This window comes from Stegodyphus dumicola, chromosome 10 (assembly GCF_044657685.1).
Source record: "Stegodyphus dumicola isolate Sdum_Otavi_A_Nest chromosome 10, ASM4465768v1".
Taxonomy (NCBI): domain Eukaryota; kingdom Metazoa; phylum Arthropoda; class Arachnida; order Araneae; family Eresidae; genus Stegodyphus; species Stegodyphus dumicola.
In genome coordinates this window covers 44,306,683-44,323,223 of record NC_140777.1, presented here as the reverse complement: position 1 = coordinate 44,323,223, position 16,541 = coordinate 44,306,683, and the positions used below count along the sequence as shown (strand labels likewise).

Here is a 16,541-nt window from a genome sequence, read left to right as displayed (position 1 = left end):
TCCAACATATAAAAATGATACATTAACTAACAGAATTATTCATAGGACAATTGTAAACAAATATAATTAACACCTAAAGATACGTAAATTTTTATACGGCTTCTATTACTCAAAAATAATGGTAAGTTCAACTAATCATCTTTCTTTGCTATAGATTTCTTTCGTCCGGTTTCCTGTCCTCCTACTGTACCGTCATTGTCTTACGGAAATATGGTCAGTGCACTGACTACGTAAAAGACATGTATTATATTATTAAAATTTCTGATATTATACAATAAAAATATACACGAAAAAAAAATTCCAAACTATTATTTATATGATTTTAGTCTCTTTCAAGAAAATAAATTTTCAGTTCTAAATACTTTATAAAATTTTAACATCGTCAAGAAACAGGTATTATACCATATCTTTAAATACTCACGAAATTTTCAACCGGTACGTATTGTAAACAATGGAGGCCGCCATTGTTTTTCATGAAAGTAAAAGTTTTTATTCTTCTTCTCTTGTCATTTTGCGAAGTTTGACATCCATGCAACACTTTGTCATAAAGATTACTGCGATTGAGCATTAGTTGAGTTTTCAAACTAATTCAACTAGATATCAGAGAAATAAGTTATAAAATAGAAAAGGGAAATATTTTCTCAAAGACGGCGGAGGAATTGCTCCTGCTTCTGAGCATAAGAGATACATGGTAAAGTCTCTTTTCGAGCAACTATGGATTTGCTCAGCCCTGCCTGAAATACATGAGAGAAAAGTGCTTTCTGAGCTTGCTTTCACACGTAAGTATTAATTTTCTTTTTTTATGTAATATGACAACTATGTCAAAAAATATCACAATGTCATGTGGTTTTCTTTCCAGATGTGAAAAAAAGGACTTAGGAAATAGATTATTTAATATAACTATAATCAAAATATATTAAATACATTTTAATGTTTCTGTTTATAGCTGGTATCTTCGTTCCTTAAGATACAATGCTATATGGTAGGATTTAAATTTTATAATTTGAACGTTTTAGTTAATTCGTTTTTATAACTTTCATGAAAAGTAAGAAATCAATTGTTACTATTTTTATTAATTGTAAAGGTGTTAAATAAAGCAATGCTTTTCTTTATATATTAATTATTATTCATTTTTTTAAGTTAAGATAAACTGTTCTGTTGTTAAAAATTTTTTGCATAAACTTACAAATTTCTGAGCAGTATAGTGATAAAATTAAGTAAAATATTTACACAATTGAACATGTGGAAAGATGTATCCAAAAACTTATATTTCTGTGTATTTCTGTAATTTAACTTAATTAAAGGCAGTTTCTTTGAGATTAATAAATATGAAATGCGCATAAACTGAAATCAATGAATTCACATAAATCTGTTTTATTTTATTAAGATTTATTTTCTAACCTAAGCAAATCCGTGAAACATGCAGAAGCATCATTTTTTAAAGGCTTTAATGTTATGCACATGCATTTAGATTTCGAAGTATTTCTTAATAATTTGCTGTACATAGTAAATTATGGATATCATCTTTATTACTTTAAAACAAAAATTCAACAATAGCGAGGGATTTCATTATAAATTTAACATATTTTTACTGGAAAATAAATGCACGGAACAGGTTAGAAACACGTACATGTCACTGCCGTAATGCAATGTTTTGAAGTCACAAAAATGGACGCCGCTTGTTCGGCGAAGTTTCATTCCCGATACTGGAGGAAACCGCGAACCCTCTCTCCTTCTATTCTAACCTCCTTGACAGATATCTTGTTTTGCACCCGCTAAGTCTTTCTGCACCGATGGGCGAAAAATTAAGCATAGGTGCGAAGGAAAGGTATATAGAAAGGAGGGCAATTTCGTATTTGAGGAGAGTAAAAAGGGAACTTCGTACATCTTGCACGAGTTCAAAAGGCCAGGAAGAAAAGATGGGACAAAATAAAATTTAAAATAAATGGCCCAAAAATAATAGAGAGGAAAAAAAAAAAAAAAAGGCCTATAAGAAGAAAAGGAAAAGAAGTAGAAAATATCCTAAAATACGATTGTGTCCATGAGTGTAGTTAAAAGGAGGAAAATTTGTCTTCATTTACAATAAATAGTGTCTCACAAGTGTGTGTGTGTGTGTGTGGTGAGTGTGTTTGGTAATGATGAATAGATGTGTTACTGGGGGAGAAAAAAATATTGACGGTGTTAAATTGCTTCGTATCAAGGTATTAAGCATGAAATACAAAGTAATATGTATGCTGAGTATATGCAAAGTAATATGTATTGCATCCTGAGATATCAACAAAAGTCATCATACAAAGTATATATTAATTTAACTAAAGTAACTTGTGCTATTTTCGTTCCCAACATTTTCATACATTTTTCAAAAAACAGCAGCAGACAAACAAGATAGAACAATATACAATACAAGACCACAACCGTACACACACACACACACACACACAGAAAAAAAAAAAAAGATATATATATGTGTGTGTGTGTGTGTATGTAAATTACTGAGTATATGTATGAAAAACACAAATTAAACATAGTGTTTATTAATTTATATATCATAATTTATTACAAGATTTATTATTTTACTATTATAATTTATTACTATTTAATTAATGTTAGAAGCACAATGAGGGACACTGTTGTTTATATAAGCTCATAGTTCTAAGAATTTATTTAAGGCAGTGACGAATAATCCATCCGTTACATATGGACATTTAACTGATAGCAAGGAACAGTATGAGAAAAAATCGGTGAGGTATAATATTATTTAAAGGCAAAAAATAAATATTTTTTGCGATCTAAAAAGCGATCTAAAAAAAAACAAACAAAAAAAAAAAAAAAAAAAAAAAAGAATCCAGAGGATCCGAGAGGAATTAGCGTGATGCCGTGAGTCCCCTATTTTCCCTCTCATGAGATTCCTCAAAGCAAGATAAGGGGACTTTGTAAGTGACGACAGACGTTAACTGATAACGTTGGCGTCTGTTCAGAATTGTTTAAGAAAGGAAGCCACAGGCAATGAGCAATTTCAAGTATTTTTTAATGCTAAAAACTGCTTAAAAGTTAAAATTTATGGATTTAAAGGCACATATTTATACATATTTATAGAAATTTGATTGAGTTTAGATGAAAGAAGGGTACTTATCTTAAAATTCCAGCCTTTCGTAGTACTTCCTCACATTGTTCGCTGTTTCATTCTCATCAACATCGCAACTGAAAAACTTTTGAAAACGTGTAGGTATTGTAGAAAAATCAGTATTTCAAAGTAATTTAATTGATAATCACCAAGGGGAAAGGAATTTTTTTCACTTTTTTACGGAGCGCTGCGAACGTTCAGCCGCTTGCCTCGGTGCGAATCAAAAGGTCCCCACCTGCCCTTTAAGAATTCTTTTGTGTATTTTCAGAAGTTACAGTTATTGTTTTTAACTTATGCATTCAATATTTTCAATCGTTTGGTAATGATCGTTTTCAATCGTTTGGTATCTTAATAATATATTTGTGAGAGATACACGCAAAAGTAGATTTATAAAAATATAACTTAAGTTTTTAGCGTTACAGGTAGAAAGACTAAACGGGTGCAAAACATATGCCTTCCTTTATCTGATTGTATGATGTTTACCGGTGACTTAGTAGTAATAACATATAAGTAGCGTTTTTATTCATTCCCATTAAAAATATAGGCTTAGGTAATCGCCGGAGTACGGATTAACTTTGAATTAACGCAGATGTTAGAAATAAAAGTATGTATGTCTTAATATTTTTGCACTATGGATTTTGAAATTTCACCTTTAAGTAACTGACGACGATTCGGATTTAGCGATGATTTCTTGATATTGTAAATCGCTGTGTGGAGTTATGCATTTTTTATTGATTAAGCTTATATTTTCGGAGTGAAATTACTTTTGATTTGAAGTTGTTTCAAACGAGAAAAAATGATGAATTTCACCTTAATGCCATCTCTTGTGCATAGAGCTTTGATAAAAACAACTATTTTACTTTGGAATCAAGATTATATTTGGGCACTGATTGCACGCTTCAGTGAGTCAGCACTCCCTAATGAAGAGGAGTGGCAAATAATAGAAGATAATGTAATAAGAAAGGCATCAGACCTTCTGATACCTGTGTCCCTTAAAGAGAAAATACTGACGTTTATCAAACCAATAGGACGGGAGATATTTAAGTGGAGAGAATTTCATTGTCCTTACCTAGGTATACGTCCAAGGAAAAATCTTTGTTGGACATCACTGGGAACAGTGGATAAGAAGAAAACAGCAGAACTATTAATGAAAGATGATAAAACACTTCCTTACCTAACTTTGGATACTGTCACACGTTATAAACTGGCATGCATATATTGTTTGGAAAACGATATTCACGAACTATGGAAGAAAATGTCTGAATATGAGAAAAAAACATTTTATGGTGAAGAAGATTCCAGAATTTTCAACCAGCACGAATTAATAATTTTTTGGACTCGTGGGGAAGTGTCTAGAATGAACATCAGGATTGAAAGAACATGGGAAGGGCGGACACCTTATCAAACTGCATTTGAATATGCAGCAATTAGTGGGAATAAAGCAGCCACTGAATATTTTTTACGAAAACTGACTGTTATAGAAAAAGAAGAATCCTTGGTAAGAGCTACACGACATGTGATTATTAGACGTCGCAGTTCGTTCAGCAGCAGTACAGATTTCCCTAAAGAACACTATGCTGATGTTTTATGTTTTTTACTCTCACAGATGGATGAAGAGCAACAACTCGAAGTATTTAAAAGCCACATTTGTGGTGTATTTCAATGTTTTTTGGATTGGCCATGGCAAGATCTCTTTATGAAAACAGCTAATCATGTATGGGAGGTTCTTTCTGAAAGGAAATGGAAATATCTTTTAACATCAGTAACAGATAAAGTGGTTTGGGGTTATACTGATTATGACTATCAAAAGCTTTTTGGAGAATTTTGGCAACAAAGTCCTGCAACCCATAAGAAATATATAAGAGATAACTGGGCTGGTTGGTTTCTTCTATATCGTTTATTTCATATTGAAGATGAAGAAAACATCAGATTGATCTTCAGTGATGCAACTATTATAGAAAAGAAGAAATTTATCTTCTCTACGAGGGGAAAAGAAATTTGTGAATATTTGATAGAGCATGAGATGTGGGACTTTCTTAAATTCTTCATTCGAGAATGTGTGCCATCAAGAAATGACATGAAAAAATTTAAAGAGGAATTTACGCAGGACTTGCGGAATGCTGCATATATTCGTAAGCAGGGACATTTGGAACGTAGATTTTCCTGGAAGAAAGTGAAAAAATGCTTTCAGATATTGAATGATTTTATTCGTGAGTACAGCAAACAAGAAAGTGAAGTAAATGGCAATGGCACTTCATCTAAGAGACGCCATAGTATGCATTTGCATTATATGAAAAAAAAGCGAAAACTTTAATGCCAAAGCAATGAGGAAAATGAATACTCTAAAAAAAAGGGAGTTTTAAACATTAAACAATTGAAAATCATCTGCATATATGCTTGAAAAACTTACAAGTGTTCAAAGTTGATTTGGACTATTAAAACTGGTTAATGAAATTTTAGATCCTTAGTAATCAGTGTTATTGAGAAAAATGAAGAAGAGCTAAGTATTTGGAAATCTAATCTATAAAATGATTTCATATATTTACTTAAACGTTTCCGTATAAATTAGTGTCCTTTGCTAATAATATGCATAAAAATTAGGGGAAAGTGCAGAATCACCCACTGCTTGGCACGTTTTATACTTGGTATCCATGTACACATTGACCTATTTTCACTTAAAAAAAATCCCAGAATTGCACAAAAATGGCATTACGCACTAACTTTATCCATGAACACATCGACCTATTTTCAGTTAAAAAGTCAAAGAAAATTGACAAAAATCCAATTCTTCTTACTCTTGTAAAAACCGCCAAACAAATAAATGGGCGATTCTGCACTTTACCCATGTAATTAAATGGAGTATGTTTAAACATTTTACTGTTGTTTGTATATGAAAGTTATGTTTGTGCAAGTAAAATTTTTATTTCTATGTTGTGATAAGTTGTGTATTGTGATGTATGTTGAATGATAAATGTGATCACTTGTTATTTTGTGTGATTTGTTTGTGTTTATGTCATTGGTATTGCTGTTATAAATTTCCAAATAATGTAATATTTTGTTAAAAAAATATGAAACACTAAAAACTAAGCTAAAAGGGTAAGTTAAAATCATTAAGGTAGAAATATTATGCTTTATAGTTATTTAGATGTTGTATGGGATAAACAAATCTTTTGCTGAATTATTTTGAAAACTACTTACCTTACCTGTTTATTATTGTTTGGAAAACAAGAGTCTCTTTGAAGAAATACTAGTTGAAAATTAAAGTTCTTAATGAATCTTTTCCCTGGAACAAGGATAATAAAAATAGTTTTTTCGTTTATCCCATAATGCAATTTGTGTGTAAAAATTGTACATTTGATAAATTTAAATGCACATTCAGCATTTTGTTCTGTAAAGAGCACTTATATTTTTTACATTGTTTGATTTTTATTTTGTATAGCATTTAATTCTATGTATTGTTTGATTATTATTCTATATAGTGTTTAATTATATATATTGTTTATTATTTCGTATAGCATTTAGTAATATATATGTATGTATATATATCTGCCAACTCGTGGTTTTACCGAGACTTTTCGGTTTTTCATCACCTATCCCTGTCTCCTGGTAGATCACCAAATCTTCTGGTTTTTAAGTTTTAGTCGTTAAAAAGGGAAATGTTTCCTAGCAATAAATGAAATTCATTGAATTTATTAAATTTATACTAAGCGAATTTAACTCTACCACCTCTAGTTATTTTCAGAATCATTTTTCTTATTCAATTTTATTTCATCTGAATTGTGGTTTTGTATCGCACTTTATTAAATGTTTCGGTACTAATCTGTTTTGAGGACCGTAAAAAATCGTCAAACTATTGTTGATGCCAGTGTTGCCAAAAATAATTGCGGCAACCCTAATGCAAGAAAGGAAGTATAATAGTAAATAACTATCTAAGATTAGTTTTGTTTTAATTTAAATAAAAGGTTAATTTCATGTAATACTTTTTTATTATTATAATTTATATAAAAAAGGATAAACTTAACTGAATAGAAGCATAAGAGTAAATAACTATTTCAGATCATTATTATAATTTATGTAAAAAAAGGCTAAACATAACTGAGTGGATTCCTGCATCTCTATTTTTGCTACCGAGTTATCACTAAAGCATTATTTCATCACGCTGATTGTTCAAACATAATTTTCTATAATGAATGATGCCTTTTCTTTGAAAAAATTCTATTGCAGACTTTCCATCACTGGGCAATTCCCAAATTGTTAAATTCACAGCGTTATCAAAAAAGGATTTAAAAATTAAACTAGTATTTCAATGGCGTCTTAGAAATATAGAACTATCTAAACTTACGCAATTTGAAATCAATGCATGGTTTGACGCACTGTTAAATGGTCGTGTTTGCTAGATTTGACGCTTTTGCGCATACATTTTCGCTGCAATTTTTTTACGGTCCTCAAAACGGAATAGTACCAATTATTCTTATTAAATTTCATTTGATCTGAGTGGTCTGAATCTACGATAGATATTTGTAGCTTTGTGCATGAACATTCAAGAAATAGTTAGTGAGTTTATATTTAATTTTACTTTAATATATGTTACATTAAAAAATTTATCTCCACAAATACTATACACATTAATTATTAGTTTTATTTTCATCATATTTAAAAGTATGTTAACAAATAAAAGCTCTCCATCAGTATTCCCGATTTTTCTTAGTATAAAAGTTGGAGAATATTAAAAAAAAAAAAATGAAATTATCCAAAAAAAAAAAAAAAAACCTAATTAATTGCTAACATACTTTACATCCAATTGCATTACAAATAGTTCAGTAACCTGAATCTTGTGTTACAAAATGAATTTAAGGCAATTCCTTTGAAATATTGTTCCCGTGCAGCATGAAAAACTTCTGCTTTTCTCACAAAAATTTCCCACTTTTAAGATGTTTAAGTTTTCAGCTGTGATATATATATATAGAGTGTACTTACAGTCAAAAGTCTTTAATTCGGACGTCCATAAACCGGAATGATCTATAATCCGTACCTCAAAGCTACAAACTTTCTGCGCATGCGTAATGTGTTTATGCGTTCATGCATGCATGTAATACCTTTATGCATGCACGTTTAATGTATAACGGATGGTATAAGCTAAGCTAAACTTATCTAATTATCTATTTTAGTTAATGTTGCAGATTGCGTTGTTCCTTAATCTTCGAATTGGATCCGGCTTATTATTTTTTGCACACTGTTACAGCAATTTTATAAAAGTAAGCTTGAACTTTCGATTATATCAAATATAATTTCCGATTCTGGAGCTGCCAAAGGATCTACAAAGCGAAAGCATGTTTCGATGTCCATTAAACAAAAAGTGGAATTTCTGCAAAAATGGATAAAGGCATGAAAAAAGTGACAGAGAGGTGATTTGTTTCTCTAATCATTCCGAAATCTGTTTATCAATTTCACGCTGCTCTGTGGGGGGGGGACGTCACAGTGCGCAATGAATTGATAGTTGATCTGTCAGCACTATCCTCATCTTCAGGGCAGATGTTTTTATTTTATTTAGCTTATAATTCCTTACTAAATGTACTGTTTCATCTCAATGTACTCCAATATGATTTAAATCAATTTCCTTGTCATTATAAATATCACGAATACGCATAAAATAGTTTTCTGGTTGCAATTTTCCAATTTCGACTATATGCGCGCGTTGAAAGACATGTTTAATAAAGTAAACAAATAAATATTAACCTTTTTTTTGTAAGTTTTGATGCCCTTTAGATCATAATTGCTCTTTATTTCATAAATTATGATTTCATATTTTTAATTGTGTAATTTCTGCATGGCATCTTACCAGATTTAAACTGATGATCTATAATCCGAAAAAATCGATAATCCGGAATTGCCGCAGTCCAGACGAGTCCAGATTAAAGACTTTTGACTGTATATTCTGTTTATTGTTTGTGTATTCATGCAATTGTGTAAGAATTTTGCTAATTATATATGGAAATTATGGAATATTTCATTTCATAAATCCATGCATAATTTTTTCCTTTCGAAAAGCTTAAAAATCAATGGCCTATAATCATACATAATTTTAATGTAATGTATCTTGTATGTACGTTAACTAATACTTTTATATGTTTATTTGTATTATAGACTGCAGTATTATTTTAAAATGAGCTATTGAAAAGAAAATTTTTCCAAGAGAAAATTCATAAGGAAAATATTTACAGGGTTATACTATATTCATCCTTTATAATCTTTGTGTTTTTCTGCCACAGGGTTTAAATTTGTGTGAAGTACAATTGTGGTACTTATAAATTTGTAAGAGAAATTCTATCATCTGGTGCCCTAAACAAGATGATTTCTTGTATTTTATTATGTAACTTTCATTAATTCTTTTATTTAATTTTTGTATTTGCTTTTATTTTAATTATTAAATGTTTATATTTTCCAGATGACCGGTCTTAGGGCTTCTGCATTTCTAATTTTAGAAATTTAGCCTTGCCCTATCATTAAGTTTAAATCACATTATATGTATTACTGTCATTAGTTATTAAAAATGAGGAAATTTTTAGTAAATGAAATGTTTGAAAATTTTAAAATACATATACTAAGCAGTTAAACTTTTCCTTCAAATGGTGCAATTATTCTTGCTTTTTGGGATCAAACTGGATGTGATTTACACATGAATTATTGTGCTGTAATATTGTAATCACTGTCAGAATTACAGATCACACTTGAATGCAGTGATGGAGTATTCTGAATTAATGAGTTATTGTTCAGGCAGTGATGTCAAGACAAAGTTATATGATGCATTTTAAGCAGATACTTGCAGCATTTATGCCCAAATAATCCTAACAGGTGTTTTTTTAGTGGAATAGTATATGCTAAAGCTCATTTTCTTTACATTTTACACACTGTCTGTAGTTCCATATTTGTAACTATTAATGTACTGACATGTTGCATTTTACATTTGTTGTTTTTCTGATAAAAATAATAAAGCAGATTATAATATATCGCTATTTGTTACATGCTCATGATACATCTAATTTTTGAAAATTTTTAGATAAAGAAAATGGTGCAATGCAAAAAGTCCAGCTATATATATTTTGTGAAGAGCTATGTACCACTAAACTGTTTTTACCTAACTAAATTATAATAAAACATTATTTGTATGCCATTCAGTGCAACTGTTCAATAAGTTTAATTCAAGATATGCTTAATTTCAGGGATTGTGTTAGGTATTTTGCCAACCAGTGCAGTCTCTGCAGGTCTTAAATTCCGCTGCTTCCTAGTAAGAAAGAAAAAAAAAATGTCAATCCTAAATTGGGTGACTCATAGTTTTATCAGGTTCAGTGTTCCGCCTTACTTGCTTTGGGAACATTCAAGAACCTGACTCGGAACAGGGAGCTTACTAAAGCTATGTTCAATAAATGTGGGAAGTAGACAAGATACACAGGAAAAGTATACGAAACCCTTTATTTTTCACTCTTTACAATGATTTCCGTACTTCGGAATACAGAGACCAACCACTTGTGGTCTGAACATAGGAATATAAAAATATTAACTAAACTAACTTTGGATTAATCAAACAAGTGCCTACTCCAAGATTGGCCGTATATTAACAGGAAGCCGCATGTAGTACAGAGAACTGTTAACACATGCGTTTAAAATTATTAAGAGGATTAAACCTCTGGCCTGGAAGGCAACCAGCAACCGAGTAAAACTGCTAAGGCAAGCGGCCTGCTTCTACTAACTCCTTCCTCTTTCTCGCTTGGCAAAAAGCCACAACTTAAGTACTTGGCGTTCGCCAGACAAATTTGCATAAATAAGTTAAAGCTTTTAATTCTGGCCTGAAGTAGAAAATAAGAAGTGATAGTAAAGATTTAAAATAAAATAAACGTTAGTAAAACTTAAGATCCTTACAGTCTTTCCTAAATTCTAAAAAATTTGTCATCTCTAAATTTTGATTCTCTAAATTCTGAAAATCTAGCTGTTTGATGCAGCTGCACCATTTCTGCATAGTTTTAGTGATATTGCTTTTAATGTTACTATTATGTTATTGGTATCATATAAATTTAGGTTCTGATTTTAGTTTTTATAAAATATTAATACTTTTTAAAAGCTGAAAGAAAATGTCTTCATATGCCCTTTGGTTTCGTAAAGCACTATGAAAGTTTAGTCATTAGTATAACAATAAGCAAATTTCTGAGTGTGTCAGTGCAATCTGTGGCATCTTGAAATGGAAATGAGATTAATACTTGAAATTTTTACTTCATTGTCTTTAAATTCTGATCCAGAAATTTTCTTATTCTGTCAGTTCTACAATTTTTCTTAGGTTTGTTATCATTAGACTGGCATTACAATTTACAATATGCCTAAGAAATTTCTATCCCTTTTTAATTCTAGTTTCATCATCAGTTTTGCAGTCAATGATTTCAGCTGATTTTGGTTTCAAAAACATTCTTTGATGAAATAAATATTTTTTATAAATATTTTCTTATAAAGGCTGTTCTCACAATTTTTAGACAATTTTGCATTGCTATAAAAACAAAATTACCTGCTTGTAAAATTTTTTTAACTGGAGCTATATTTTTGAAAATGTCAAACTGATATTTGAAAATCATCTGCTATTTGACAATTTTGTCTTCATGCAAATGGCACTTTTAAAGAAGCAAAGCTATGTTTGTGCTCTTTTCAAAGAAAATTATTCCTACTGAGTTATTAAAAAATGCTGTGAAAGGCATGATTTTTCAATATATAAAGGAATAATAGATAGTATTGTCAGTAAGAAAAGGGGAAAAAATTGTCAAAGTTTTTCTTCAAGGAGAAAAATTGTTCAACATACATATCCAAGGAAAAAACAGAATGTTTCGAATGCTGCAAAGATAAGATGATTTATAATTTAAAAGAAAACCTTCTTTTAAAATCAAAAGACAGTTGCATAATCATTAAAAGATTCAATGTCAACTGTAAACAAAGTCATTAATCCTGATTTGAATCTTAAGTGAAAAAACATGATGTGTATCATCTTTCTTCACGACAAATTGCTAAAAGTAGAACACACTGCAGAAATTTCTATGAGAAACAATAATTCAGACAAAAATGGAAAAATGTTGCCACAATAGACGAATTCTTGGATATATTTAAATGCTCACAATAAAAAGAAATCCATTTATTATCATCAAAGAGAAGTAAAAAAAAAAAAAAAAATATTAGAACAGGTATAAAAAAATCTAAAGAAAGTTTTTCAAAGGGATTTATGATTGCATCTGGTTTTAAAATTAATGTAGAACTGCATCCAGGCAAAGCAAGCAGCTGAAAGTCAATATCTGTTGTTAATTTCTTGGAAAAAAATAGAATAAGAAATATATATCTTACCCTTCACTCATATCCCTACTAAATATCCTAATGTATCATCCATAGATTTTTGCACTTTTGGATTTTTAAGCAGATTGTCCAGACGTTGACCCACAGCCTTTCTGGACTTTGGAAAGCTGTTCATGATGAATGGCATAAAATACCTCCTCTGCTATTAAAAAAAGCTTTATTGTCTTGGAAATTACGGTGTAGAATTATTGTGAAGAATAAGGGTTTTCAAATGTAACATTTAAAACAGAAAATTTAGGTAACATATTTCTGTAAATGCCGTGAAAATTGTAAAAAATGTGCGAACAGCTTTAACATGTTCTTTGGAGTATTTCCTGATGTAGCCTCGAATAAAATGTCAATTATTTTAATATGTGGTTTTAGAAAAGAAAAAGATTAAAATTAGAAATTTTCCAAATCTGATTTTAATTGCTGATTGCAAAAAATAAAACTTTTTCTAAATGTAAAATTGCTTGAACTATTTTAAACAAGCCATGTTATCCTAAAATGTCAGAAAATAATCAATCATAAAGCAGGTAAATTTGTATGCTGTAAACCACCACAGAAAATCTTCATTTCATCAAATTATGAAAATACTGCTGCTGAGATATAATCGATTAGGTTGGGAAATGTGACATATAATCGTGAGTATATGAAATATTTTATTATTGGTATAAATAAGACTGAATCTACAGAAATAAAACACTGTATAAAGAAGAAACATATAAATTAATAAATTTAATACTATAAATGCATAAATTAATACTTATTTACTGTTAATATTTATTTATTATGTGCTATATTATGCTTACTTTTAATAGTTATTTATCATGTAAATGATACTTATTTTATCCAAATATATTGTTTCATATTCATAAAATTTTAATCTTTTCATTTTTGTTCACTTAGTAATCATTCAGAAGCAGAAGACCTTTTTTCTAAATGTAAGTAGAGTGTACCTTTTGGAGTTAAATGGAGGATAAAATAAAATTTTCATTATTTTAACCTTTATTATTTTACTCTGAACATAGGTGTGTTGGCTGGTGTTAAAATCTGAGACAAACTGCACTTTTAATTTGGTACTGTGACTCATTTTAACTTTCAGTTGTATCTTGTCCTAGTTATAACTGTGCTTATTAGAGTTTTTATTATAATTAGGTAGTTTTACAAATGTGGCTTTCAGTATTTGTGTAATTTCTTATATGTAAGATGTCAAACATGGAATCACGTTGCAAACACAGAATATCTCTAACATTGTGTTTGATAGTTCTCTTTATTTTGGCAGTGCTGGTAACTATTAAGTAGCCTGTATGTATATCTATATATATATTTGCATCTGGGATTTTGATATATGTGACTTTTGAAATCAAGTGAAAATATTCAAGGTTGTTGTTTATGAATAAATGTACTGTATTGTGACTGTTTCTGTTATTTTTTCACATATATTTACACTTATTAATACTTATAAATTTTTATTAACAGACTATTGGTACAGAATTATCAGAGCAAAAGAAAGAAATAAGTTTAATTATCTGTATTTTTTTTTAACTCTCTGTTTAACTAGTGCCAATTATAATAGCACATTATTTATATCAAATAGTAAAACTAGAAAGAGAAGTAAATCATTATTTACTTATGTGTATGCTTCCCAAGTTTGAAATCTTGAGAAAGACCATTTATCATATAGTGCTAAAATCTATTGTGTGTACATAAATATATATTAAATTTCTACAAATTTGCATTTAGAGGAGTGAATGCGTGTACTGTTCTCAGTATCAGTATTGCGCAGATTTTTATCCTTGCTGATTTATTAATTTTAAGTTATTTCTCTCTCTGCATTTTTTTAAAAATAATTAATCTTTTTGAAATTGTTACAGTTCCTCTTAAAATAAATGCCAATTTATTTTTGGAAAAATTATTTTTAGATTTGAACTGTGTTATCTATCTTAAAGCTAGAATAAATTTTGTTTTTCACAGTGGCATAAATGTTTAACATACATTTGATTTAATAAATAATTTCCAAATTCACGAAAAAAAAAAAGTTTTGTCCTATTATAATTAAAAAACTTAACAATACTTCTAAAAAATTAAGTAAATCCAGTAAACAGTTGATAACCAATGGTTGTGGTTACATTTTACACTATATATGTAAATGCTTAAACAAATGGGTGGAAATTATTTATTATGAAAAACTGTGATTAGTTATTTCTAAATGAGAAATCATTTGCACAGCTGGTAACTGGATTTTTCATCATATTTCCCAGTATATCACAAAATTGCCCAGTTTTTTTATTTTTATATATTACCAAAGAAAATGTTTCCCAGCAGTAAATCAAATTTAGTGAGTTAATGAAACCTAAATTGTGCAAATTCCGTGTCCCACCCCTACTGATTTTAAGCATAATTTTTCTTGTTAAATTTTATTTCATCTGAATTGTCTTGATTTACTGTAAACATTCGCAGAACTTCTTATGGATATTCAACCAGTATTTAATTAGTTAATGTGTGTGTTTAATTTGGTTTTTGATTATTAATTTAATATATGGTACATTACTGTGTTTGTCTACACAATAGTGTGTACAGTAAGTATTAGAATTTTATTGTATTTAGAAGTATTTTGAGAATTAAAATCTTCGTTTCCTATTGAGGATTTTCTTTGCATAAAAGTGTAATAAAATTACAAAATGAAATTGGCCAATTGACTTAAATTTTATACCATTAATTAATTATTAATATAATTTATATATCATATTATAAACAGTTCATTAAACTTAATCTTGCATTATAAAGTGAATTTACACCAATTTCAAATTCTGTTGAAATGGTGTTATCATGCAGTATGGAAACCTGGAAACTTCTAGCTTTCTTATTTCAAGGATGGCAGCTATGTACTTGGAATGCTGTCATAAAAACTTTTTGAACTTGCTGGAAAATATATCTTAAATTATTTTAATGTAAATGACAGGGAGATATTTTACAAAGTGAGCTGTGTAAAAGAAATATGTTTGTTTTAACTATAAAAATCAGTGACTGGAATTATAAAGCTAAAATGTGGTTTTTTACATTTCTCTGAAATTAATATGCTAATAAAGATGTATTTAACATTTTATGCTTGTTATGCTAGAGATATTTATCTCTGGAATAGAAAACTTTAAATGTGAAATGCTAACAGAAATTAGTAGCTTGACCTAGATTCATATCCTTGTGGAAGGCCAGTTATATTTTCTGGTGTTCCTTGCTTGTGTAATGTGAATATGATCGAGATGTTTTAAAAATGTTGTCCATGAAGAAACCCTTCCCTTAGCTCTTGCATGTTGTGCCTCATTTAGAGCAAACATAGCAATAACAAATGCTAATTGCAAGCTTTTTTTTTTTTTTCTTCAGGAATTAAAATTATGTAGACATTCAAGAAAAATTGTTTTATGTATTGTAAAAAGCATGTTTATTTTAAAATGTGACACTGGGATATATTTCTATAAATTCATTATAGAATGTATTTAATTGTATGAAACATAAAAATTGTTACTCTTTTATAAGTACTGATATTCTTTCATAAATTATTTTTGTTTGTTAAATTTTTTTCATCACTCAAAATGAAATGAAATGCTGATAATTAAAACAGTTTGTTAAAAAAATATCGAAAGCTAGTCTTTTGTAGCTTTTTTTTTTTTCACTTTAAAATATATATAAAAATATAGAAAATAAATGGGCATGCTGAATGTGCAGTATCTTTTGAAGATCAAAGTTTTCAATAAGGGACATTAAAAATTATTTTCATACTGTAATGAGAATATACTAGTTCTCTTTATAAATTTTTTTTATTGAAATTGTTTTAAATATTTCATGATCATGTCCTGTTAAAATTTTGCATTTTGAAATTACTATTTTGAATGGTTGAGTGTTGAAAGCAATTAATTGGATTAATTAGCTTATTATATAGCACAAAATATTCAAAATTACTTCACTGCTAGAGGGAGAATGTCTTCATGGAGCACTGGTTATGGAAAGTAACTTGTATTTTTACTATGCTAGGGGAAATCGCGAAAGCTAGTCTGTT

General features: G+C 29.2%; 2 protein-coding genes across 2 annotated transcripts in view; one reads left to right on the top strand and one right to left on the bottom strand.

The window, feature by feature from the left end:
* Nucleotides 1-617, bottom strand: part of TyrRS-m (Tyrosine--tRNA ligase, mitochondrial) — a 107,790-nt gene extending 107,173 nt beyond the window's left edge. Inside the window, exon 1 of the mRNA XM_085824907.1 lies at nt 422-617. Within this exon, the coding sequence (XP_085681033.1) occupies nt 422-465 (44 nt within the window). The 5' untranslated portion in view covers nt 466-617. The remainder of the gene's footprint in view (nt 1-421) is intronic.
* A 2,947-nt stretch (nt 618-3,564) lies between these two features.
* On the top strand, nt 3,565-13,903 carry LOC146994953 (uncharacterized). The gene has a single exon (XM_085824904.1). The coding sequence runs from the start codon at nt 3,921-3,923 to the stop codon at nt 5,436-5,438; it is 1,518 nt and encodes a 505-aa protein (XP_085681030.1). The 5' UTR covers nt 3,565-3,920; the 3' UTR covers nt 5,439-13,903.
* Nucleotides 13,904-16,541: the final 2,638 nt, after the last annotated feature.

Bases quoted from the DNA above. Each gene is read 5' to 3' on its own strand.
- LOC146994953 (XM_085824904.1), top strand. From the start codon at position 3,921: ATGATGAATTTCACCTTAATGCCATCTCTTGTGCATAGAGCTTTGATA.